General features: G+C 42.5%; 2 protein-coding genes across 5 annotated transcripts in view; both read left to right on the plus strand.

The window, feature by feature from the left end:
• Window positions 1–2,571: 2,571 nt before the first annotated feature.
• Window positions 2,572–18,924, plus strand: prdm2b (PR domain containing 2, with ZNF domain b). The gene is made up of 8 exons (XM_035152183.2): window positions 2,572–2,759; window positions 4,675–4,792; window positions 6,137–6,240; window positions 7,366–7,518; window positions 9,231–9,357; window positions 11,813–11,917; window positions 12,018–16,543; window positions 17,274–18,924. Exons 2-8 carry the CDS (start codon window positions 4,678–4,680, stop codon window positions 17,289–17,291), a joined length of 5,148 nt encoding a protein of 1,715 aa, XP_035008074.1. The 5' UTR covers window positions 2,572–2,759; window positions 4,675–4,677; the 3' UTR covers window positions 17,292–18,924.
• Window positions 18,925–23,337: 4,413 nt separating this feature from the next.
• Window positions 23,338–24,424, plus strand: part of kaznb (kazrin, periplakin interacting protein b) — a 108,952-nt gene continuing 107,865 nt past the window's right edge. For 2 of the 4 annotated variants that reach the window (XR_004694839.2, XM_035150028.2), the window contains exons 1-2: window positions 23,349–23,910; window positions 24,045–24,140. Coding sequence is in view for 3 of the 4 variants with exons in the window: in XM_035150028.2 (XP_035005919.1) it covers window positions 24,065–24,140 (76 nt within the window). In the remaining variant the exon portion in view is untranslated. Of the gene's footprint in view, window positions 23,911–24,044; window positions 24,141–24,424 lie in introns of all 4 variants that reach the window. The other 2 variants (XM_035149983.2, XM_035150017.2) reach the window with 2 other exon arrangements.

The following is a 24,424-nucleotide window of genomic DNA, read 5'->3' on the forward strand; positions in this document are numbered from 1 at the left end:
TCTCTAACAGAAGTACATTTAGTTTTGAATACTAAGTAAATATGTTTAAATCAAAACATGTCTCCACTTTCTCTAACTATCCAGAAATGAAGCCAAAATATTCTGAATATGAATGACGGCATTTTGTGCATCTGGAGTTAGAGTCTGCTCTGTACCGATCTGGGGAGGGAGCGACTGTATCGAGGTTCCACTGATACATCACTCGACCAAAGTCAAGTCAGTCTCAGCTGTCAACCATAATGTTTCACTTCGTTTTTGTTTACATTAAATAACTAATTAAAACCAAACTTACCAGAAACAAAAGAACAGTTAAACAAAAATCTGTGTGATGAGAACTAGCTCAAAAGACAGAAACCATTTTTTTAGATGATCCATGTCCCAGCCACTAACCTGGAGGAGGCAGGGTTCATGACCTATACTGCAGCCATCCACCAGGGGTCAAGTCAATGGTTTTTATTGGTTTTTTTATGGGCCATAATCTTATAAAAGACAAGTGGCCATTCAGATTGTTGATGTTTGTAAAACAAACATTGTTTGTTTAAATGTTTGTTATTGACAGTATGTGATGAAAACAGGATTTTCTCCATCATATTCACATTAACTCTTCGTAATGAACGTTATCTTCTCACAGTGTTGACAGGATGAAGGTGTTTCCACTCCTCTTCTGTCCGATCTGAATATTCCTGTTGTTATTATTTCTTGGGCATGAAAACACTAAAGGTTGATGGACATCCTCTCATGGAAGAAGAGGAGTTACAACTGTCATTTCAAAAAAAGCAGAAGGGCCTGTGGCAGCTGTCGGCCTGATGGATGTGGAGAGGTCAGGGGGTGGAGGAGTTCGACATTGGAGGTGGGAGCTTGTGAAAAGGGCTGACAGGGATCAACACACCTGATCGTGGCAGGAGCGGCGAGTGCATGAATGATCCACGGTGGGATTCCTCCTGTTGCAACATCTCAGAGATTTAGGTTCCTGACTGAATACAAACAGAAAACTCCGAACAGGAACTGCAGGTAACATAGAAACCTGAAGAGGTGAATTAATTTGAATGAATTAAATGCCACGTATTAATGACGTTGCATCATGTTGCTGCATGAAGACACGCCTGAAGGTGCAGTGACATAGATTATCTCATAATTATTACCTTCACCTCTTGTAAACTCTCTTCTTTTATTCCTCTGTGGTTTCATGTAGAACTGAAATAGATACACACTTTGTAGGGGTTCCTCCCATGTGCACAGTCAACACTTACTTATCTGACGTTGTGTTATTCTAATGGTAATACACACATGGCATTAATTTAAATAACCTGGATGATAACTTTGTGTGTATGAGTCCTGATCCACCACAGTTCACTGGTCACTTGACCACAACACAACGTGTTTGTTGTAGCACAGCGGCCTCTAGTGGCTGCAGACAGATGAACAGTGTGGCAGGATCACACTGAGAACTGACTGTTGTTAGATCCCTTCAGCATCTGAGCCCATTGTTCATAATTTACAGAACTGTTTTTAAGTCATAGTTTCATTTTAATAATCATTGCATTGATGGCAGCTTCATCATGAATGTTAACCTATTAGTTCATTATTAAACCCTTAATGATAAAGGGTTTTAACTGCAACCCCAAAAATGCACCAGTGCTTGATGATTTTACACCCCCGACCGTTTACCACATTTTCCATAAAATGTATAATATCATGTTGCATATAGATTGTGCATTATAATGTTTATTTTGATGTGGTAAAGGATTTTATCAATATCACCCACTTCTTGAGAGGCTTGTTTATATGATACCTATAAAGAAAATAATCCACTTTTACTCAGATCTGATGCCAGATTAGATTTTGGAGAGTAAAAGCACATACTACTACTACTACTACTACTACTACTACTAATAATAATAATAATAATAATAACAAACAAACAAAAATAACGAATAAATAATGAATGATAAGTTGTCATCTATTCATGTATCTTTGACTTTTATTTTGAACGGGATAGTTAGGCTACAGTATTTGAAAAGAACTAACTCTGAGACTTTATATAGTGATTGACTGTCCTCATGAGGACATGATAATTATGTGTCGGCCTTACCACACACACACAATTTAAAATGGAAAAAAAGGAAATTTACTTACATCGAGTTAAAATTGGGTTTATTGGCGAAAACAGATCTGTAATTTTTAAAAAGTCATTAAATTACAATCACACCATATCTTCAGGCAACATTGTTTCAGTTTAACCATAAATTACTCACTTTAGATTATTAGTTTCCACTGTATCAGCTGCGATGGTTCTTAGAATACGTGCGCTGAGGACTGAACCAGGAACAGAAGATACACCACAAGCAAATGACAATATTCACCTGCATGGACAAATCTTTTGAAATAAAATGCTGTTACATAAATAAAGTTATTTCCTGGATGCAGAGACAGCAGCAGCCTGCAGGTCTCATCGCCCTCACAGATAAATAAGGCTGCTGGTTAATTGACCTGGTTTCATGTGGGGCTGCACGCACACGCACACAGACACGCACACACAGACGCACACACTCCTCTTTAAAACCCTCCTGACTCCAACATGATGAACGGCCCATCGCTGCATGTGCGCGCTCGGCTCTGACAGGCTGCCTCTCTCAGCCACACCAGCAGCACCAGCAGCACCACCCGGGTTACTCCCGAGCCTCCATCCGCCATTTTCAGCAGATTGAAAAGCTGCTAGAGCACAAAAAAAAGCTCAAGTCCCCGGTCACATAAAGCAGGTAAGTGCGCGTGCAACCAAACAGGCAGACAGAGATGAGGGAGGAGAGAGAGAAAAGCCTCCGTGCACCTTTACTCCAGTTTGGAGAGGGAGAAGAGAGAGAGAGCGAGAGAGAGAGAGAGAGAGAGGAGGGTTTGTAGAACAAGGGGAACAATAAAGTGCATCCTGTAGCTGCTGCACCGGTTCTGCTTCACACAGATCCGCCGGCTCTGTCTCTCATGGTCAACTTTTCTTTCAAGGACAGAGTCACAGTGGCTTTAAATCCGCTTCATGCAACATCCTGCTGCGTTTGGTGCTTGAACTTCAGCTTGAGGGGGAGGGGGGGGGTTTAAAAAATGTCTGATCACACTTCCAGCTCAGGAAAAATCTGATCCAGACAATGAAAAGTAAATGCTTTTTACCTTTTCTTCTCAGGAGGTGAGGGGATAAGCTTCATCTGCACAAAACTACACATGTGTCTGATCTGCCTTAGAGATCATATGAGCATCATTAAGTCTGTCAGGTCACATTATCATGAAGGTTTCATTTGAATGAAGTGTGTGTGTGTGTGTGTGTGTGTGTGTGTGTGTGTGTGTGTGTGTGTGTGTGTGTGTGTGTGTGTGTGTGTGTGTGTGTGTGTGTGTGTGTGTGTGTGTGTGTGTGTGTGTGTGTGTGTGTGTGTGTGTGTGTGTGTGTGTGTGTGTGTGTGTGCTTATTACCTCATAGGTCAACAGCTCATTGTGCCACTTACATCTGGCTTCTCTGGCAGCTGCAGCAAAGTTACCCAAACACAAATGTCTGCGATGGAAACATGTTTAATCCTCAAGATTTCTGTAAATGGAAGAAAGCAGTGATCGGATCAAACTAATTAGCAGCTTCTCTGATTATCCACATCCAGCTTCTCACATGTGAGGATTGACAGTTTTTTTTTCTCTCTGCTCAATGATCATCTTTGGGTTTGTAGGTCGAACAAACGATCTGAAGTCCTCACCTTTGAGCTTTGGGGAGTTGTAATGAGCATTTTTAATTCCATGAGCCAAAAAATCTATAAGTTTAGAGTCTATACTTCATTAAATTGGTTTTAAACTGGTTCTTATCATAGCTCTGAAAAGAGAGTAGTAAATATTGCAGCCCAACTGATGTGGATTTTTGGGGGTTGATATGGGGGGGGGACTTCTTTTTGAATTGGCCATGATTCCTATGACGACAAAGAACTGTAATTGAAGCTTGATATTTTACAGTTCAACCATAAACTGTATTTTAAACAACTAAAGAAAATACTAATACAACCAAATATATTAGAATTTAGAAATGTAATGTTATAATATAACTTCAATGCACATCTTTTCCAATTTGTTTAGTCTGTATGTTTTCATATTGGCAAACATAACTACCAACATTGATATGTCTGTGAAAGGCTCATATCAACCAATAAACTGGTCCAGTTCTAGTAAATATATTCAACGTGTTGTTTACATGTGGTTGAATTTGCATGACTCAGTGTTACATCCGTGATGAGAAACAGGAACTACAGTCTTCTTTCAGGAACTGAGGCAGGTCATGGCCACTACAGAAATAATCTACAGTACATTTTAGGTGGTAGGCCTTTTTTAGTTTTATGCAAAAAACCTCCATAATTTAAAGAACACTCTGAGATGCAGTTCATCTCTTTATGATTATTTAATTTTGAGAACATTCATCTACGTGTGCTGCTGCTTTCTAGTCTATTCACCTTGTGGAAACCCACCTGAACATGGGAAATCTCCATCTTTGAAACTGACAATAAATTAAAAGATGTTTAGTTTTTATAACATGCCATTATTGATGATGATGATGATGATGATGATGATGATGATGATGATGATGATGATGATAATAGATTCAACATTTTCAGTGTTTTGAGACTTTTTGGTGACATATTAAATCTGTGGTTGCAGGTCATGGCTATAATTGGAGGGACGGTGGAAACGCTGGATGAAATTCCAGCTCACGTGTGGAAAGGTTTGCCCGACTGTTTGAGTCTCAGACCTTCTGCTATAAATCAAAGCCGCATCGGTGAGTAAATAACTGTGTCTGCAACTTTCAACAGCTGCACAATTCCAATTAATGTACGTGTCTGAAAACTGAGTGAATATAATGTAGAATATAAAATAATGGGCACAGTAAAGAATAACATTTTAAGAAAGTGCAGTATACAAATAAACACTCAATATTTAGTAGCTGCTCAAAAGTAGAAAGTGATGTAAAATTGAACAGGGCTTAGACTAGTTATCGTTTAATTGATGATACTCCAAGGGCGCCCTGAGAGTAGAGGCCTCCGCCAAGGTTTACGCCCCATCTAACCATGTCAATGGAAGTGGAAAGAAAATCTTGGATCTGCCTGTTTATCTGGATCTGCTCCAAACTCCCCCCGCCCCCCCAACCCTCCATGGCATTTCATGGAAATTGGTTCAGTAGTTTTTGAGTAATCCTGCTGACAAACAAACAGACAGCAATGAAAACATAACCTTTTGGTGGAGGTAATAAATTAACTACTATAATGATGCTGCTGTCAAACATAATCCACCGTCTGTTTTGCACACGCGTTCTTATATTCAAAGCACCTTTACCCAGTTACCAGGGTGTTTTGTCTAAGGATGCTATACAGCATGTTTGTTTCTAGACCCGGGAGAATATATGTGCAACATTTGTTTTTGAACAGCACCAAAATGAATAATTTCCTGCGAAATAAAGGAAAATGTTGGAAAACATCATATCCTCCCCTGATCTGGATCTGCACCAGAATGTATTGGGTCCTTCTCTGACCCGTGCAGTATCCTTTCACCAAGTTTCATGGTAATCCGTGCTGATCGCCTGATCCTGCGAAACAACAGACCAACAAACAAACAAATGCAGAGGACAACATAACCTTCTTGGCAGAAGTAACAAAATCAGTCAGATTCACGTCTTTGCAGTTTGTTCGTTCTCAAACATAATCAATTTAATCGTGTTGTCCGACCACGTCGGGTCAGCCACACTGAAGGAGGGTCGCAAAGTGGGTCATCATAGAGAAAGGAGGGGGTCATGATGATTATGTTTAAATATGACCGTCTCCCTGGACGACAGTGGAGTGTTGAACCCAGTTATTCACATGAAAAGTGGCAGAAATGGTTCAATCAGCCAGAGCAGACAGACAACTGGTTCACACAGCTGCTCAATTTACATCATGAAGAGGTTGTGAGTTTTGGACTGTCTGTCTTGGGTGGGGGGGTTTCTATAGCTATCTAGCCAGCAGGTCTGGTGAGGGTATACTGGCAGATTAAGGTTACTATGGACTGATGCCTCCTAATTAATTTCTTTTTTATTGCTCTACAAATTTGATCACATGGTATGAGATGTCCTGATTCTGATTTTTTTCAGGTGTCTGGGCCACTCGTGTCATTCCTAAAGGCAAGAGGTTTGGTCCATTTGTCGGTGAGAAGAAGAAAAGGTCCCAGGTGACCAGTAATGTTTACATGTGGGAGGTATGTACAGCTGCTTTCGGACATGCACCGAACTCCAGAGATCCTCCGTAGTTTCTCGTGTGTGTGTGTGTGTGTGTGTGTGTGTGTGTGTGTGTGTGTGTGTGTGTGTGTGTGTGTGTGTGTGTGTGTGTGTGTGTGTGTGTGTGTGTGTGTGTGTGTGTGTGTGTGTGTGTGTGTGTGTGTGTGTGTGTGTGTGTGTGTGCAAATTACAGAATGAGAGCCTCCAGAGTTTCTGTGGACTTTCTCCAGCTGGCCCCCTGGTATAAAGTCCTCAGAAAGTCCAGAGAGCCGATGTGAGGACACAGCGGGAGATCCTCCGCAGGACTCACCACAGGCGAGTGGGGGATTGATGACATTTCTAACACGGAACAGACGCAAAAATAAAAACAAAACAAACAAAAAATTCAGATATCTCTGGATGAAAAAGTGGAGCGACACACGTAGAAAACAATGATGAAGAAGCTTTTGGTGATGCAGTGTCGATGTAATGTAAACAAAAAAACATGCAATCCTCCAGCTGAATTAATCTATTACATCCTGCCTCTGCCTACCGCTGCCCCCACTCAGCTGAATTCTCTAGAGATGTCTTTGTTGTTGCAAACACGTCTGAGCGGAGAATCTCCCGCTGCGTTGTTCATGTATGAAAGGCAACTTGTCATGTCTGAAAACAGCTTGTGTCCCAGGCTGCTGCTCTGTTGGCTTCTCTCGCTAAAACACTCCCCTCCACCTATAGTTAGTAACCACATAGCATTAAACAAGCCCAACTACATTGTCCATCAAGCTACAGCTCAGAGGAGTATATACTGTAGCTATGAAGTCGACTGTCATCTCCAACTGTCTCACAACAAGTTAACACAATCATCCTGACGCAACAGGTGTCGTTATTGTATCACTATGACAAATGTTTCAACTTCCACTTAAACATTTAACCCTCTTTCTTGGAGAATCTTTAAATTATTCACTTATAGACTTATTTTACAAAAAAATACTGAGCCAAACGATTTCTAGACAAATAAAAAAGGAAGAAAATATTTCTCAATACCCTATAAGTTATTTCAACAATAGATATTATTTTATATATATTTTTAATAAAAATCACATCATCTTTGCATCTTTTACCTGTAGGTTTATTTCCCAGCGCGGGGCTGGATGTGTGTTGACGCCACAAACCCCATGAAGGGGAACTGGCTGCGATACGTGAACTGGGCGTGCTCCAGTGACGAGCAGAATCTCTTTCCTCTTGAAATCAACAGAGCAATTTACTACAAGGTTTTAAGGGTAAGTTAAAGACACATTTATGAAGCTTAATGGGTCCTGCACCCAGTGGTAGAGGGATATATGATATGAATTAGTGAATGAAATGAAAGATCTTATGGTTTGGATGCAGGATCAGTCTGAGATTCACAATTATTTAGATCATATATCAGTATTTCTAGTAGTTGAAAGTATTTGTGGAGTGTGGTCATACTGGAATGTAAAAAACACACATTTGTATTCATATATTTGTTACATCAATCTGAAACTAATTCTCTAACACAAGAGGACAGTACATAATATCACAACACACTGTAATTGTCAGGTAAGTTACTGGAGTACATTTCTTTGTCACTTTAACTTATTATGTGTTATAGATGATACACAGACCTTGTATACTCCTACTAGAAGTTACTCATTAGATATCACACTAAACTTTAAGTTTTTTTTCTCAAAGCAGTTTACAGTTACTACTTTGCATTTTATGGTTTTGATGTTATCAATATTAGGATCTTATGAAAAACTAAAATTTATTAGATGAAATTACCTAATGCTGTACAAAGTAGCTAAAACTAGCTCTACTTTGACCAGCTACAGCAGAAAATACTTCTATACAGTGTGTAGTATCACTCAGTTAAAAATGTAATGTATCATCACAAAAAATAAATTAGAAAAATAATAAATTAATCACAGAGGCCATTTCTCTGCACAAATGGTACTTATACAGTTTAAATATACTTTTCTGACAATACCTGGTACTTAAATAAGATTTTGTAAGAGGTGGGTGGATACTATACTACTAATAGTAAGTGTCATGAGTATCACTACTCTGAATGCTCTGTCTGTACTGCTGTTGTGTGCTTGTTAATTTAAAAGCAAACATGCAAAAATTTGAATTTACAACTGAAAAAAACATTTTTTCACATCCAAGCGAGGAAGTCATTAGCAGTGAATGAAGAAGTTCATGATTTTTATTAAATTATTCAGTTGTACTTAAAATATATTCACAAAGAAGCCACTTTTAAAGTACATTTATAACTGCACCTTAAAAAAATAATAGTAGCTTATAATGTACTTTTGTATCTATAAAGTATTTGTTATTTTAGAGGTAAATACATGCTTTATTTCCCACCACATTTAATATTAATGAGTTAAATAGTGTTATATAACACTGAGGCTGAATCAGTAGCTTTCTTTTTAAATCAAACCTTAAAATGTACCTTTATCGTACAAATTTCACCTAATTCTAGTTTTTATTGTGTAACAGGTGCTATTTATTTGTTTAGTTTTTTTGAAGGACTTTTTAAACTTAGTTGTGTTCTTTATAAATAAAGAAATAATTAGTATAACACCTTGAGAGATCGATCGATAGGTAGATAAACTTTGAACCATAAAAATATAAGAACAAAACAAAGTGTACAGAACACAAATAAAGGACAAGAGTGACCTCTGTAAAACAACATTGCACACTTCATGACGGGAGGAATCGTTGAAGGTTGTTTACAACAACACGCACCAGGTCGACATCACAAACTGTGGGTGTTGCATGAAGCTGTGTGAGTGTTGCCGGCCTCAGACGCTGCGGCGGACCGGGACGTGAGAAAACACACACTGTCAAATCCCGTGCAACCCCCTCAAGACTCCGTGTAGATGCACCGTGGCCCAGATATCCCCCCGGCTGCCTCCCAGCAAGCCGGGCTGTGATTGGAGGCCGAGCTCATCTCTCATTGTTGCAGCCTATCCGGCCTGGAGAGGAGCTGCTGGTGTGGTTCACTGTGGAAGACAACCCCGAGATAACAGCTGCACTGGAGGAAGAAAGAGCCAGCAGCCTGAGCAGGAAAAACTCAGCCCGGGCGAAGCGAGGTGAGGCCTCACCCTTTCCCCACCGTCATGTCTGTCCTGGCCCGTGTTCTTTGTGTGTCGAGCGGCTCAGGCCGACACGGAGAGGCGACGGGAGGCTTTCTTCCTCCCAGTCGAAGTTGTGTAGCTAGCTACGAATGAAGGCTACCGGGGGGGAAGCTAACGTTAACGGCTGCGGTGAATGTGTGTGTGTGTGCGGGGCTTCTCTCCACTCTTACCCCGACCCGAAACTGGGGGTTTAGCCCCGAATAACGAGCACAGAGCCGGTTCTTCGCTCGCTAGCGGCCCCGTTAAAGCCCTGGCCGAGGCCGTGAGAAACTTTTTACCTGCTTCTGCGTCTCCTCGGGCTCCTGGCGGTGTCGAGGATGTGACCTTCCCTTGAGTTCCCAAAGCATGAGAGCCATCCATCGGCGAGCCTGTCTACTTGATGCTGGGCCTAGCAGGGGAGCTAACTAGCTGGCTGCCTCACCCAGCAGCAGGGCTAGCTGGTTAGTCCGCGGGTACTGGTTAACAACACGTAGTTAAGGTGTAATATCGCTTATGGAGTGTTTTTAAATGGCCGGTGACGCCGACATGGCTGCAGAATAACCAGTTCATCGACTTGTCAGACTGCATGTTAGCATGATGCTAAACGGCTAGGTCTGAAGACACGGACATCTCAGTGCACAGGAGCAGTTGGCAAGTGAGATCTTACTTATTATTACTATTAATAATACGAGTGAGTGTATAACCACGGTTAGCACGGTGCTGCGAATTTAAACGGGTCACCCAGGTGTTGTAGCATTGTTATATAGCATTTGCATTTAGTTATAACATCAAACTAATCGACACAGAAACGTCATTCAAACCAAAACAAGAGGATCAATCCAATAATATCCAACATGCTGCTGTTAAAGTGATGCGAATAACTTATTTCAGCAAGAAACCATCCACCTAGCTGCTGGACGTCATTGACATGTGTTAGCAGGACATTTGGACATAATGTTTCCTGAAGAAGTATTAGATTGTGTAGTTTATTCTCATGTGTTCATATACGCTATAGATATTGGATTGTTTTTGACACAGGGGATAACTGACTTTGTGTAGCGGCCGGTAAAGAAATCCTGCTGAAATGTGTATATATAGCATAATGCTACCGAGGGTAGAGTAACCCTGTGCACTTGATATGTTATCAGATGCTTGCAAATGGCATTTAGAGACTTCGTATCAACATGTAATTAAATCAATGTATAACTAAAGGCGACATATAGAGGCAACGTCTGTCCTTGAAACGCCTGAGATGAGGTGGAAAACAGCATTTGAGTTCTGCGAGCAGCAGATCCCGGGGGTTTATGTACTTTATATTTCAGAGGTGCGTTGATAAATGTGTTTTGTATTATTTCGGTGTAATCTTCCGTCTAACCCTACAGACACAAAGCTTCTAGGACACCATCCCTCTCGGTCTCCGCTGCAGTAGTAGTTGTTGCTCCTGGCAGGCGTGTAATTACTGCATCGCAAAGTCAACCTTGATGAAGTTAGCCTGCCTGTCCTGTTGCTTAATTTCAATATCAAACATCCTGCATGTGTTACCTAACCAATCTGGGGTGAGAGTTTGTGAAGGTGTTGGCTCTGTGAGAGCAGGATATATTAACAAGTAAGACGCTAATGACAGGACATGCTAGGACTATGAAATGCTGTTAGTATTTGATTATGAAAATGTATGGGTAGTTGTGTTGCTGCTCTAGATGAATGCCTCTTACCATTCCTGTCAGATGACTGACCTGGAGCATTTGTTTCTCTGGTATGAATTAGGCTTTGTGGTCTAGGTCAGGTGACCTTGTTGACACACTCCTATTATGAGGACTCACGCAGGGAAGCTGGTGTCATGTTAGCATCACCTGGGAGCTTATCAATAGTCTTATTTAAATCACTGATCCATAGAAGCCCATGATTGCATCCACAATGTGTGGCTGCCTTGGAATATTCTGATTGTCAATATATTCATGTTTCTGAAGATCCAAAACAATGCTGTGGTTAAACTGAGCACATGAGTGGAAAAGTAAAATTGATTTAAAGGTGTTATTGACAATGGGCCTACTAATCTGTTGATCCTTTTTTATGTTGCATAATTAGTTTTTCTTGATTTCTCCAGAAATGTAGCCCTGTGACCTGACTGAAGGCACAATTATGAGCTTTCGATGATTCACAAAACTCTGTTATTTGGCCAGAAATCTACATATATCCACACTCCTTTTGATTTCTGGAGTTTTGTAGTTAAAGTGTAAATCAATATTAATCATACTCTTTAATGTCATATACGTTTTGTTGGTGCTTGCTTGGTTGTGGAAACTAAGTATTTCTGAGAAAAATTCTATCACTGGCAAATGATGTCATGACATTCTAATGTCAGTTTCCTGTATTGATATTTTTAGTTTTCATTAAGCCTGATACAAACTGATGTGTGTGTTTGTACTTACAGCAAGAAGGAAGCTGTTGGAGGGAGCCAGACAGGCTGGTTTGGGTGGATTCAAGAAAACAAGTAGAACCAAACCTACTGTCAAGGAGATGTGGGATGGGGAGGAAAGTAAGTTGACTTTTCCTCATCGATAATCAGTGTAAATTGATTTTTTTTTTAAGGACTCTTTCTAGCACGTAATTTTCTATTCATTATTATTTGTTTACAGGTCAGAAGGAGGAGGATGAGAGGCCATTGGCCTTGGGAACCTCGCAGGAAACCCATCCCATGGCGAGCACTGACTGTAAAGATGTGCAGGATATGTCAGCAGGATTAATGGACAGGGGAAATGGGGAGGAGGAAGAAGATGAGGAGGAAGAGGATGCTGATGATTTGATGGTACAACAGCAAACGGATCAACATTTAGCTGCAGCTGATTCAATGCAAAATAAGCAGTCTGTCATGTCACGGACTTCTGGCAAAGAAAGCCACAATATTTCAGAGCTAAAGTTAGAGTCTTCCTCAATTAGAGGGCAAGAACCAGAGGTCGACCCTGATCTTGACCTTGACCCCGACCCCGATGGTGATCTTGAAATAGATCTACATGGAGAGTCATATCCCTGTCAGCACTGTGAACGTCACTTCTCCACCAGACAGGGTCTGGAGCGTCACATACACATTCATGCTATCACGAACCAGCAGACACAACTGTTTAAGTGCAGATATTGCAGTAAATCCTTTGGCTCACAGGTGGGTCGGCGCCGGCATGAGAGAAGGCACGAGAGTGGACCCAAGAAAAGGCCTGGCTCTCTGGCTGGAACTGCCACTCTCCTCAGTCCTGTGGTGCAGACTGATGGCTCAAGTCCAGACTGCACCAGCCGAACTAGTCAGTACATAGCCATAGGGTCTCAGTTAACTGGAGGGCCTCTGCACACCTCTGACTTGCAGAGAAAAGAGTTTGGGCCCCATGGTGACCGTCCCTTTATGCTGGATGACAGCGGAGAGTCAAAGGAGCTCCATCCCTGCAAGTATTGCAGTAAAGCATTTGGCACACACACCAACATGCGGCGACACCAACGCAGAATACACGAACGGCACTTGTTACCAAAGGGTGTTCGCAGGAAAGGAATGCTGCTGCAGGAAGCATCAGTGCAGCAACAGCCGCAGCCAGACGAGTCCCCCAGCACCAGCCCTCCACCTGTCTATGTGCCCAGTGCAGACACAGAAGACGAGGTAGACAGGGATGATTACGCAATTGATATATCCAAAAACATCTCTGAGAATTTGAGCTTCTACATTGACGGCAAGATTGTGTCCAGCAGTTCAGTGAGCACCTGTGAGGTTATAGAAGTGGACTCCAGGTCTGCAGCTCTGTTTGGTCTGGACACAGTTATAATCAGCCCCAATCAGATCGGACAGGCGCTAAAGATGGAGGGGAGAATGGGGGCTGCAAAGCAAGTCTCCAATGTCGGCCAGTCAGCAGCGAAGAGGAGAACATCTACACCTCCATTTATTCCCAGCCTCAAAGTGGAGACAGAATCAACACCTTTCACAGCCTGTTCATCATCCTCATCATCCTCTACATCTTCCTCTTCTAACTTGCTAATGGGAGGACTGTTCCAACAAGCCACAGATTCATCAGCATTTCTGAGAGAGAAAACAGTTTATCTGTCACCAAAGCTCAAACAGCTCCTTCAGACGCAAGATGTTCAGAAATCAACCATTGCCCTTATAACAGAAAGCCATCGATTGGCCTCCCCGCTGTCAGTCACGCCCCTGCCAGGGGCTTCAGGCAGGTTTAAAAGGAGAACAGCGTCTCCCCCTTCGTCTCCACAGCTCAGTCCTGTGTGTAAAACAGAGAGCTGTAAATCCGAGGTGGCAAGCTCATACACCCTCAAGGTGCCAAAGCTGGAAAGCCACAGTGTGTCACTTCCTGGGAGCCTACTGGACAAAGATGATGGGGACACCCTGAGCCCCTCCGGAAACAATACGCACAACCAAACGTCTGCTGGTAGCGGAGGAAACTCCTGTAATCAACAGCCCTTGGATCTGTCCAACTCTGTCAGTCGGAAAAGTGAGAGCTTGAACAAGGTGATGGGAGATTCAGCTCTTGATTTGAGCTTGAATCGTAAGAGCTCAGCTGAGCCTGAAGCAAAGGGAAGCCCAGCGCCACAGCCTTTAACAAAAAAGAGAAAGCCTAACACCAGCATGCTTGAAAAGGTGCTGATGAATGAGTATGTGGGTCTGAGTTTGCCAGGAGAGGAGGGCCCCTCGGCCTTAGCAAACCTAAGTTGTTTCCATTCTCGGTCTCCAAATGTTGAATCAGAGTCTGCCAACCCATCTCCGCCCTCTTTGACCCCTGTCACATTGAACCCATCCTCCCCAAGTTCTTCTAGCATGACATCCCCAACACCGCCTCCCCCTGTACTACCTACCATACCGTCTCCACCACCTATGCCTAGTTCTCCTCTCTCTCAGCCTACAGACTCATCTGCTCTGAGACCTCTTCCTGTCCTCTCGCCAAAAATGTCTCCGAGATCAGTCGAACACATGTCCCTGTCAGATTCAGAGAATATTTTGTCAGCTGAAGAAGACGAATATGAGGAAGAGGACAATGTCTCTGAGCCCCTGGACTCCCTGAAAACTCCACTTAAAGATCCCCTTAACCGTTCAAAACCAAGTCCTCTTGAATCTACGTCAGTAGATCTTCACGCTACAGAAGATGTTTCTGTGACTAGCAACACTCTGCTAAATGGCAATTTGAAGCAAGAGCATGACTCGGTAACAGAGAAAACTTTCAAATCTGACTTTGCTCCTGTCTCACCTCAACCAGAATCCTCATCTCCTTCGCCATCTCCTTCTCCTACATCACATGATCAATCCCCATTGCTTGTTCCACAATCCCTCCTTCAGATAAAGATAAAAGAAGAACCTCAACACTGCACTGACGAGTTGTCAGTTACGAAACAGTCTCCTCAGGATGATGTTGACACTTCATCCAAGCCTGCTGCTCCTGATAAACCTCCTGATAAAACGTCTGAGCCGATGGAATTCGACTCAGCATACTGCAAGACCTTTGTGTGTAATGTCTGCGAGGAGCCTTTCAACTCCATCAAAGAGCTCAGTGGACATATCACAGTTCACGCTGCCGACTGGCCCTTCAAGTGTGAATTCTGCGTGCAGCTGTTTGGTGACGGGCCCGCCCTGCTGGCTCACCGGACAGCACTGCATGGAGTGGGCAGGATCTTTGTGTGCTCTGTCTGTTCCAAAGAGTTTGCCTTTCTCAGTAACCTCCAGCAGCACCAGAAGGATCTGCATCCGAATGAGACATGTTCGAATACGACCTTGGAGAGCGGCAAACTCAGGCCACAGAACTACACGGATCCATCCAGAGCCAAAGAGGAAAGCAGTCCCTCAACACCAGCACCGCAGATGATTAATGAACCTGTTCCACAGAGTGAGTCAGATTTAGTTAAAGATGAACCTGATGTTAATGGTAATCATGCAGACGATGGAGCGGAGGACCCCAATGAGGAGCTATACACTACAATAAAGATCATGGCTTCTGAGGGAGGGAAACCAAAAGGCCCAGACGTTCGCCTTGGCCTTAATCAACACTACCCCAGTTATAAACCACCCCCTTTTCCTTATCACAGCCGTTCCCATGCTGGCTCTGTGGCTTCGGCTACCAACTTCACCACCCACAACATCCCACAGACTTTCAGCACTGCCATTCGCTGCACCAAGTGTGGCAACAGCTTCGACAACATGCCCGAACTGCACAAGCACATACTAGCTTGTGCCAATGCTAGTGATAAGAAGCGTTACACTCCCAAGAAAAACCCCATCCCCCTCAAGCAAATAGTGAAGAGCCCGAATGGAGTTGTGTCGCCTACAGCAGCCGCTGCAGCCCAGAGTGCTTTCCGTAGAATGGGTCAGCCAAAGAGACTTAACTTTAATCAAGATACTGGTAAAACAAAGATGAGTGCCCTCAGTAAGAAGAGGAACCAGCTTGTCCAGAAGGCAATTTCTCAGAAAAACAAAGCTGCCACCATTGCAAAGAAGGCTAATGTTAAAACTGAAGAAGAGCAGCCCTCTAACGTTTGCCACCACTGCAGCCGGGAGTTTACTTATCCTGCAAGTCTCCATAAACATATGGCGGTCAGCTGTCCCATGAAGCCTGTTGTGAAAAAGGGCAAAAAAGGTCTAGCAGAGGTGAAAAGAGAGGCAGGGTCTGTGGTAGACAAAAGCATGAGTCTTAGGAAAAAGGCCTTAGACTGTGAAATGCAGACAGAGCCACAGCGTAAACTGCTGGGAAAGACCAGAGCTCGTAGCTCTGGTGCAGCGAACCCTGAACCCTCCCAGACAAGCAAAGGAAAAAGTGCAGCTGCTCCGGGCAGACTAAAGAGGCCTGCATCTTTCCCAACCCCTGTTTCTGCGAGTAAAAAAGTTAAGAAGGGCCAAGTCCAGTCTCTACCTCCCACCCCCATCCCAGCCCCTGACACTCCCAGTGACACTGCACAACAGCGGCCGGCCATGAGAATGCAGCGTATGGGTAAAGAGGCAGCACCCAAGAAATTAGCAGAGGCCAAATCTCTACCACCATCACAACAACAGCTGAAGAAAGAGGAGCGGTTCTCTTTGCGAACACGGGAGAGAGTTGGCGGTCCAGTCACCAGGAGCTTACAGAGCACAGCTCCTCCTGCTGAGGTTAAGACCGAGGAACCACCGGTTCAAGAGCCAAAAGAGACTCAGGTGAGATGAGATGTAAACCTGTGTTTAAGTCTGTTTCTCTTCTTTATTGGCTCTGGTAACTGTGCATTTGTCCTTTTCAAATATGTCTGTCAGTGAGTGGCATTGTTACAAAACAATAGTCTCACTGATGATGTCACCCACACAGAATCCATTACCCACATCAGGCTGTTTCTTTTAGAAAACATGGTCACAAATGTACCAACCCCATTTTAGGGACCTAATGAAAAATGTTTCTTATCTCTGTCCAATTCAAAAGACTAATTCTTTAATGACTTAATTTAAATAAACTATTTATATATTTAAAAAAAGTTCATACCTCTAAACTTCATATCTCTTTTACTTAGATCCTGACACATTCACATTTTATAGGTACTTAGTTTTCACAGGGCAAAGACTTGTTTACGTGCTATTTGGGTCTGTTTCTTTTCTGTGATGTTTCATGTACAGTAATTTTCACTTTCAAATGTTCTATTGATATTTTCTTGATAATAAAACCAGAAAACAATGTAAAATGTAAACCACAATTGACTAACGCCTTAAAATGTCTTGTTCATCCAACACTCGGTAGGCAATTGATCAAATTTGAGCTCCTAGAACCATTGAGTATAAATCTTTTTTGTTTTTATTATTGTCCAACTTAAACGATTGATTCCTTTTCTCTCAGTCAGAGAGTTGATTGATCAAATTATTCCTGTTGTGTTGCTCATCTTTCCATCTTCATGTGTTACAGGAGGTTCTGACTAAGTGAGCCATGTGGACATTGTTGAGCTCGTCCTGGGATGATGTTTCTCACCTCTCAGGCAGAGCTCTGGATTTACCAAGATACTGACAGCACTGAGGTTGACCTCTCGTGGTGGGCTCACTCACTCACTCACGAACAAGTGAAGTTTGATTATCTCAACTGCCTTTGCTGGATTTAAGGAGGGAACTCTCTTTATCTTCCATCTAATCAACTGAGCCTCGATTTTAGCCAGCCTTGCAAAAAAAAGAGGAAAAAGAAACCGTAAATGACAATGAGTTAATATATACATGTGTCATTACTTGACCCAAAACAGTAACATTAGGGCTCCGTTATTTGGGAAGGCTGATATATTGCAAACGGCAATCATGTATCAGTTAGTTCGGGAAACCTGTTTATTCTTTCGTTCCTTGTTTTCCCCCTTCGGTTGTTTAGATTTATGGATGTTCTCTTAATGCATGTGCTGAATAGAGTATAAACTAGATTAAGCCAATTTACATGTCTCTCACAATGGGCACCCTACTTCAGTTTATACATGATTTGCAAAGTATGTATGTTTGATTTAAATTTCTGTAGTCATTATATTGTAGAATATATCTTGTTGGTGTATTTTTGTTTGGGAAACAAAAATGAAAATGGCAGTTGTTTACTGCAACAATTGGTCCTCAGGAACACTGTATATGTGTGTGGTAAGTATGTGAATGGTTATGGTTGGATGCGACAGCTATTCCTTTGGTCGAAATCTCAAGTACGTCTCATGTTTTTTACACTTTTTTTTTCTTCTGTTTATCTGAAATTAGCAGGTAATTCCACTTGTAAAATAATGGGGAATTATGTGTCAACTCAAATATTGCCCGTCTTGATTTTAGACGTCACTCACCCGGCCCAGTGTTCTTACAGCACTTTATAATAAAACTGCCAAAATTTCCAGCTGGATAAGTGAAGATTGGCTTTATTCATCGGTGAATAATGGAATGTATTCTGGTCACATTGCAGACACTGGTTATTTACGCCAAATTGGTGTGAATGAATGGTTCATCTGGTCTCAAATAGTACTTTTGCAGCCGTTCTGTCGAATCTCCGTTAAGCAATTTGATAAATGAAACTGACACATGAACCAACTTTTATCTGCCAAAATGTGAGATGATAACAGTGTCGAAGAGTTGCTGCAGTATTCTGTAGATTTTGTAGAAGTTGCTTCATGTGTTGATGTTTCTACAAGAGCCAGGCAACAGTTATGTAGCTGAATGATTCAGTTTATTTTATTCTGAGGATAAAGTCATCTTTATTTCAGTGTCTTGATTTATTCGGTTAAAGCTGTACATGATGGAAATGTCCCCGTTAATGAAAAGCCTCTTATTTTCATTTGATAGTGCTCTCCCCCACTTGTTCACTCTTGACCATATTCATTGTACCACAGAGACAGACACACAGGCAGTGCTTAAAAACACTTGTAGCATGTTATGGCAAAGTAAATTGAACAATATGATTTGAAGCTAATTTATTTTTCCATGAGAAATCTTCATGTTTTTTGCCTTTCAGCATCAATATTATGTATTTAAGGATGAACAAAGACAAAAATCCCAAATGACCTCAAGTAAGACATTGCTGTAATTGACATAATAAAAAAAAAGTTTTTCAATTGGTGTTATGCTTTTATTATTATTTTCTGTCGCTTATAGGATTCCCAACTATACCCAGCTGGACTGGGAGTGTAAACAGATAGAATGTACATTTAATGTGGAGTGTAAACATTCTTATAACTTATTTTTATTTCCTGTCTGTGTCTTTCAGCTTCTGCTAAATGTACATACATAGTTCCAATAGCTAGGGATGAATAATGAGTTTTGTCTACGGGCCCAGAAAAAAACAATCAATTCATAAAAATGTACATATTATTTATATTTAAAGAGAAACCTTGCAGTTATGTTGTCCGTGTAATAAACATCCTTATTTTCGCCCTCCACTGTGTAACTGAGGCCTCAGCCAGGAGATTGTGATCATCTTCTTGGCAAACAGAGGAACTTCTCTCAATAATATAAAATAAGATGGTTCTAGGGGAAATTATATAACTAAACATTTTTTAAATTAATTTTTGTATATTTTGCCAATGTATCTAATAGCTTTGGGTCCAACATTTTTTGAAATGGACCTTTTAATATTGATCTTTCTTAACGTCTGCAGACATCTTCTCCGATTAGATTTATCCATTGGCGGATCTAGGATTTTCTTTTAAATCAAGGCCACAATTCACACAGAGGAGCCAATTATACGTCCAACATCTGAGCTCAGTTCCTGATTCAGTAATGTGCACTTTTAACTCCCTCCTTTTGGCTGTTGGCTCTAAAGCTTTGAGCAAAGCCTCACATTATAGTACATTTTGAAAATTCCTTCTTCAAGCACATGTTTTTCAAATTCACTCCTGTTTTTTCTCCTTATGGATTTTTCTCGTTCATTATTTAAAGTGGTGAGTATTTCTGCATCATTATAATTTATTTGTTATGTAAAAAAAACCAAGAGGTACTTTTAAGAAGCAGTGAAAGAGAATGTGAGTGACTGCACTCACAAGTGGGTCTGACTTCTCACAGACCGTTTAGTTTCTACTCCCTGAGACCTTTTTGGTTGTAACGTAATGGATCACCCTGCCATTACAATCGTAATAAAGTTTTCCACATTACATTCGCTGATTGCTTTCTGTACTTAACACCGTGTCAGGGACCTGGCTGATGATGAAAAGGAGAATGCAGTTTCCCTGTTCCATTGATTTTAATAGAAGCTACAGTACTTGACATAAATCAAGTTATGAGTTGATGCTTTTACTCCGCAGGTCACGAAGCTGCTGCCGGGCAGCCATGGCCATCGTCAGCTCACAAGTTGCTGCAAGATCTGTATCTATTTTGGGAGCAGAGCACTTGACAGAGGTTGATTTGTGAGTCATGCAGCACCTTAACTTCTTTCCTCTGCTGTGTAGCTCCACACGAAGGTCAGCAAACAGTGCAAGAGATGTTTATTTTTCAAAGATTCTTGATGTTTAAATTGCTTGATAATGCTCATATGTTAGAAAGGACAGTTTGTAATGAGTTCTTTGCTGAATTAATTAGATTTGAAACAACTTAATCACGTAAAATGTAAAGGTCTCTGTAGCTGCAGTCACATAAACCTGGCTATCTCCCATCTTTATATTCATTGGGTTTATTTACAGCCAATATGTCTTACTGCTTTATACTTTGTCTTTTTATGGCCACTACTGTGCATAAAGTCTCACTTATATATTACAGTCATAAATCACTGGGATTGATATCACAAAGGCAATGAGAAAACTAACTTGTTCAGTATTGTGCAAACATAATTCACCTTGCTACACTTCAGTTATACTCTATAGCATTTATATAAAAGCGTCAACATCAGTATATTCACAAAAAATCTATACAGAATCCTAATCTCCAAAGTGGAAGCATTAGAAGCAAATGTTTTAATAATTAATTTCACCCTTTCCACGAACTCTCAGCTGCGGTAAACCTCCCTCTATTTCCATCATGTTCTATTATAATTCATGTTTGCGGTATAGATCAAATGAAAAAGTCATGTTTGAGATGGAGAAATATTCAAAGAAGCATTTTTAAATATAAACCCTTGTCCCTGCCAAAAATAATTAGGTTTATAATATAATTTTTTATTTCGGGAACATCACAAAACAGAGAAAAACGTGGGATAATATTAACCTGGACAGACGAGTGAATATCTCACTATCATTGATCGTCATGTGTCACCATGAATATCTCATCTGGCTCGTGTGCCAGGACCTGAGCCGTCACACGTCCGTGCATTAATAATCGATCAACCCCACCGGTGTAGAACATGCTTCAAGCGTCAGAGGTAAACTGAAATAACTGATGTCTCATTGACTGGATCCTCCCATGACACGTGGTCATCGTGTTGATGGATGAGGTCATGAATTTAATTCAATCTGTGTGTTATGTTTGATCCACAGGCTGCGGTTTTCGACAGTGGGATGGGGGGGGGTAGTGTTTATTTGTCCCAGTGCCACGATGGTACAGTTTATGGCTGCGTGTATTTTATGGGTGTCGTTCGGCTTTTTGTGTGTGTGTGTGCATGGAGGGGACTATGTGCGTGCACTATACTCATGCTGTCCGGGTGAAATATCACTGCACTCTCCCTTGATTGCTGTGTACGCTACTTCAGCCCTATTCATAAAAATGCAATTCCATGCAGCTCTGTGCCTGACTTGACAGAATAAACTACGACACACCAGAAAGACAGATTTAAGACGTGAGAGAGCACCGAGGCTGCTTCAGGGAATACATGCTCAATAACCAAAAAACACAGGGTTTAATACAAATAATCCATCTGGAAAAAAAAACACAGACTCAACTTTAATGCGCTAACAAAATCACATATCAGAGCGATGGTCCAAAATTCAAAGAAACGAGAGACTGGTTTTCTTTTCGGCCTCATTGATTTATTTATTAATCATCCTAATTGTTTTCAGGGCAAACTGTATCGTTCCAGCTTTAAAATGTGAACAGAAGTTCAGGTTCAGGTCACTTTATCCGCATCAGTAGGTAGATTTGGTCGGCAGTCTGAGAAAGAAGCATCCGTTTGACAGACATCTTACAGACAGGACATGATAAAACACAACAATAAAACCTTAAAGCTTTATAAATCTGAGTGAAACAAGTGTTTTCCTTTTCTTACAACAAAAGATGTAGTTAAAAAATAAGGCATCTGGATCTGGTTGCGTGCTGGTGTTAAACTATGTCGTTATGTACCCTCTCCTCTCGAGAAAGATGGCCGCCAGTGACAGGAGACACAGCGGGGGTGATGACAGCTGCTCATACATGACAATAAGCAGCCTCCTGAAAAAGGCTCACTCTGCCCCAACTTCCTGTTCAAAGAGAATGACATTAAAGTGGATGAAGATGGAGAGGAGAGTTACTCTGCTGGGCATTAGTCTGTCAGACATGAAAGTGAAGTGGCATCTCAAGTCCTCTCATAGTTTGTGAAATTCTTGTTTTCACCCTGACCGAAGCACTTTTTCGAGGCGCTCGGATGCGACCACACGCTGCTCGTCGCTGCCTCCGACTGCTCCTTTGTGAACATACGCTTGTGTACAGTTTCTAACTTTGATGCTTTAAAGTGTCAGGCACGGTTTTCACGTCTCGCCGTTCTCTGTTTAACCCGTCCAAACCACCTGCTGAAGTCGCAGCGTTTGTGGCCGCGCCTTCCCTCCCCGCTCCCACTGTGGCCCATCGAGCATCCTGCTGCTTCCTTTCAAAACAGGAGGATGTGATGGGAGGATGTGAGCACTGTGGTCGGGTCTCTGGCGTGCTCGGCTCGCATAGCAGCCGTGTGAGAGATGGCTCTGTGACAATGGGCTTCCTGGCAAATACTGTTTCCCTCTTCGCTGTGGAGGAAATCGGCTGGTTAAAGCAGGGGCTGCACAGGGGTTAGAGTGTGTCTTATATGTGGTGGAGGTCTCTATGCCAACTGCTGCACTATGGGCACAATGCATCTCAAGACACAGTTGGAGCCCTGAGAGGCTGTTTTAAGATCTTTCATCATGTCACTGTTCATTTTTTTCAACACAACACCGTCATGTACATTTTTGCTGCAGTGTGAGGAAGGTGTAAATCACATTTCTTCACTCCTCCATCGATGCTTTTGCACTGAACACACAGAGGCAGAGGCAGTGGAAGTTTACAGCTGTTTTCTTCAGTTCCTTTTCAAGATGACGCCTCTGGAAAGCAGCAGCAGCTCTACACCAGCCCTGCTTTTCACTTTTTATACAACCCCTCCGCTCTCGCGCTGGGCCGAAGATGAAGCACTTGAGTTAGCTCGAATCTGTTTCCCCAGCAGTGGCCTGGGCTTTAAGATGGATCGAGGGGGATTTGCATGGGTTGGGGAGAGAGAGAGAGAGAGAGATAGAGATGTTACTGCTAAGGCACAGCAAATGAGCACTGAGGAGAGGGGAGGAGGGAGAGGGAGGAGAGAAAAAGGGGGCATTTTCACACAGATCAGAAAACAACAGTCCTGCTCTGTGCCCACAGGACAGATGCTGCTGTCTACTCGCACTGAGAGTGAGGAGTGAAGGAGGGAGGGAGGGAGGATTGACTTTTACCTGCCAGAGACGCCACACTCACCCCTCGCCCCTCGACCCCCCCTATTCTCTGCTCTCCCATTCAACCCAGCCTGTGCGGAGCCGCATGAGAGGACTGTCAGCCAGCACAGACGAAGCACCGGGATCAGAAAGCTGGCACAGCAAATTGTGCCTCCAGCTCTGCAACTTGCTCTGCCGCCCTTCTATTACTCTCCCTCATACGTGCACACAAGAAATGCTCTCGCAGCCGCACACTGAGGGAACTTTCTATCTCGTGTGCACGCTGACAAGCGAGCAAGCAGGCGGGCAGGAAGGCACACCCCCCCTCCCATTATCTGTGCGGCGGGCAGATCTGCTCGTATTGGTGTAAGCAGCACGGGGCTGTGTTCTGCTCCTCAGCAGCAGCAGCAGCAGCAGCAGCATCACTAACAGCAGCAGCAGCAGCAGCAGGACAAGTCCAGAGCAGAGCAGTCATCACCAGAGATCACACACCAGCCTCCACAGCGGAGGGTAAGCCTCCCTCTACTCCCTCTTTTCCTTACCCTTTTCCCTTCTCTTCTTCTTTTTCCCCATCTTGATGTGACGCAGTGTTTGGTGCTGACCTTCCCTCATCTTCTCCCCCTCCCTTCTTTCTTTCTCCTCAGTGTGTGCCAGTGGGACAGCCATGGAGGACACCATCACCTGCAGCCACGCCACCTTCTCCCAGGTGTTTGGACGCCAGGGGCAGCTCATGCAATCCAGTGAGTAGCCTCAGTCACAGCCCTCCTGCCCCCTGACAAACCATTACACAGCCACAGTCCCACATGTCAGCGTAACTCATCTCTACCCTCAGCATTTCTCCAACATCCCATCCTCAATCTCTTTGTCATTTTAATGCTGAGTAGTTCAACAAACCTTTTCATAAGGTGCAACAAGGTCAGAGTCATAATCATCGGCTGCTGCTTTAAAAAAAAATCATCGTTTTTGGAGGGAAACTGTTATTTTTGTTCCGTGAGTGAAGAATCTCGATGATGTGCAAGAAGAA

Source organism: Hippoglossus stenolepis, chromosome 3 (genome assembly GCF_022539355.2).
Source record: "Hippoglossus stenolepis isolate QCI-W04-F060 chromosome 3, HSTE1.2, whole genome shotgun sequence".
Lineage (NCBI taxonomy): Eukaryota > Metazoa > Chordata > Actinopteri > Pleuronectiformes > Pleuronectidae > Hippoglossus > Hippoglossus stenolepis.

What these genes read in the sequence shown, in the direction of transcription:
- prdm2b (XM_035152183.2), top strand. Translation starts at nt 4,678, where the DNA reads ATGGCTATAATTGGAGGGACGGTGGAAACGCTGGATGAAATTCCAGCT. An exon ending in TATAAATCAAAGCCGCATCG is followed by an intron (nt 4,793 to 6,136) that starts GTGAGTAAATAA and finishes GATTTTTTTCAG; the next exon opens with GTGTCTGGGCCACTCGTGTC. An exon ending in TTTACTACAAGGTTTTAAGG is followed by an intron (nt 7,519 to 9,230) that starts GTAAGTTAAAGA and finishes TCATTGTTGCAG; the next exon opens with CCTATCCGGCCTGGAGAGGA.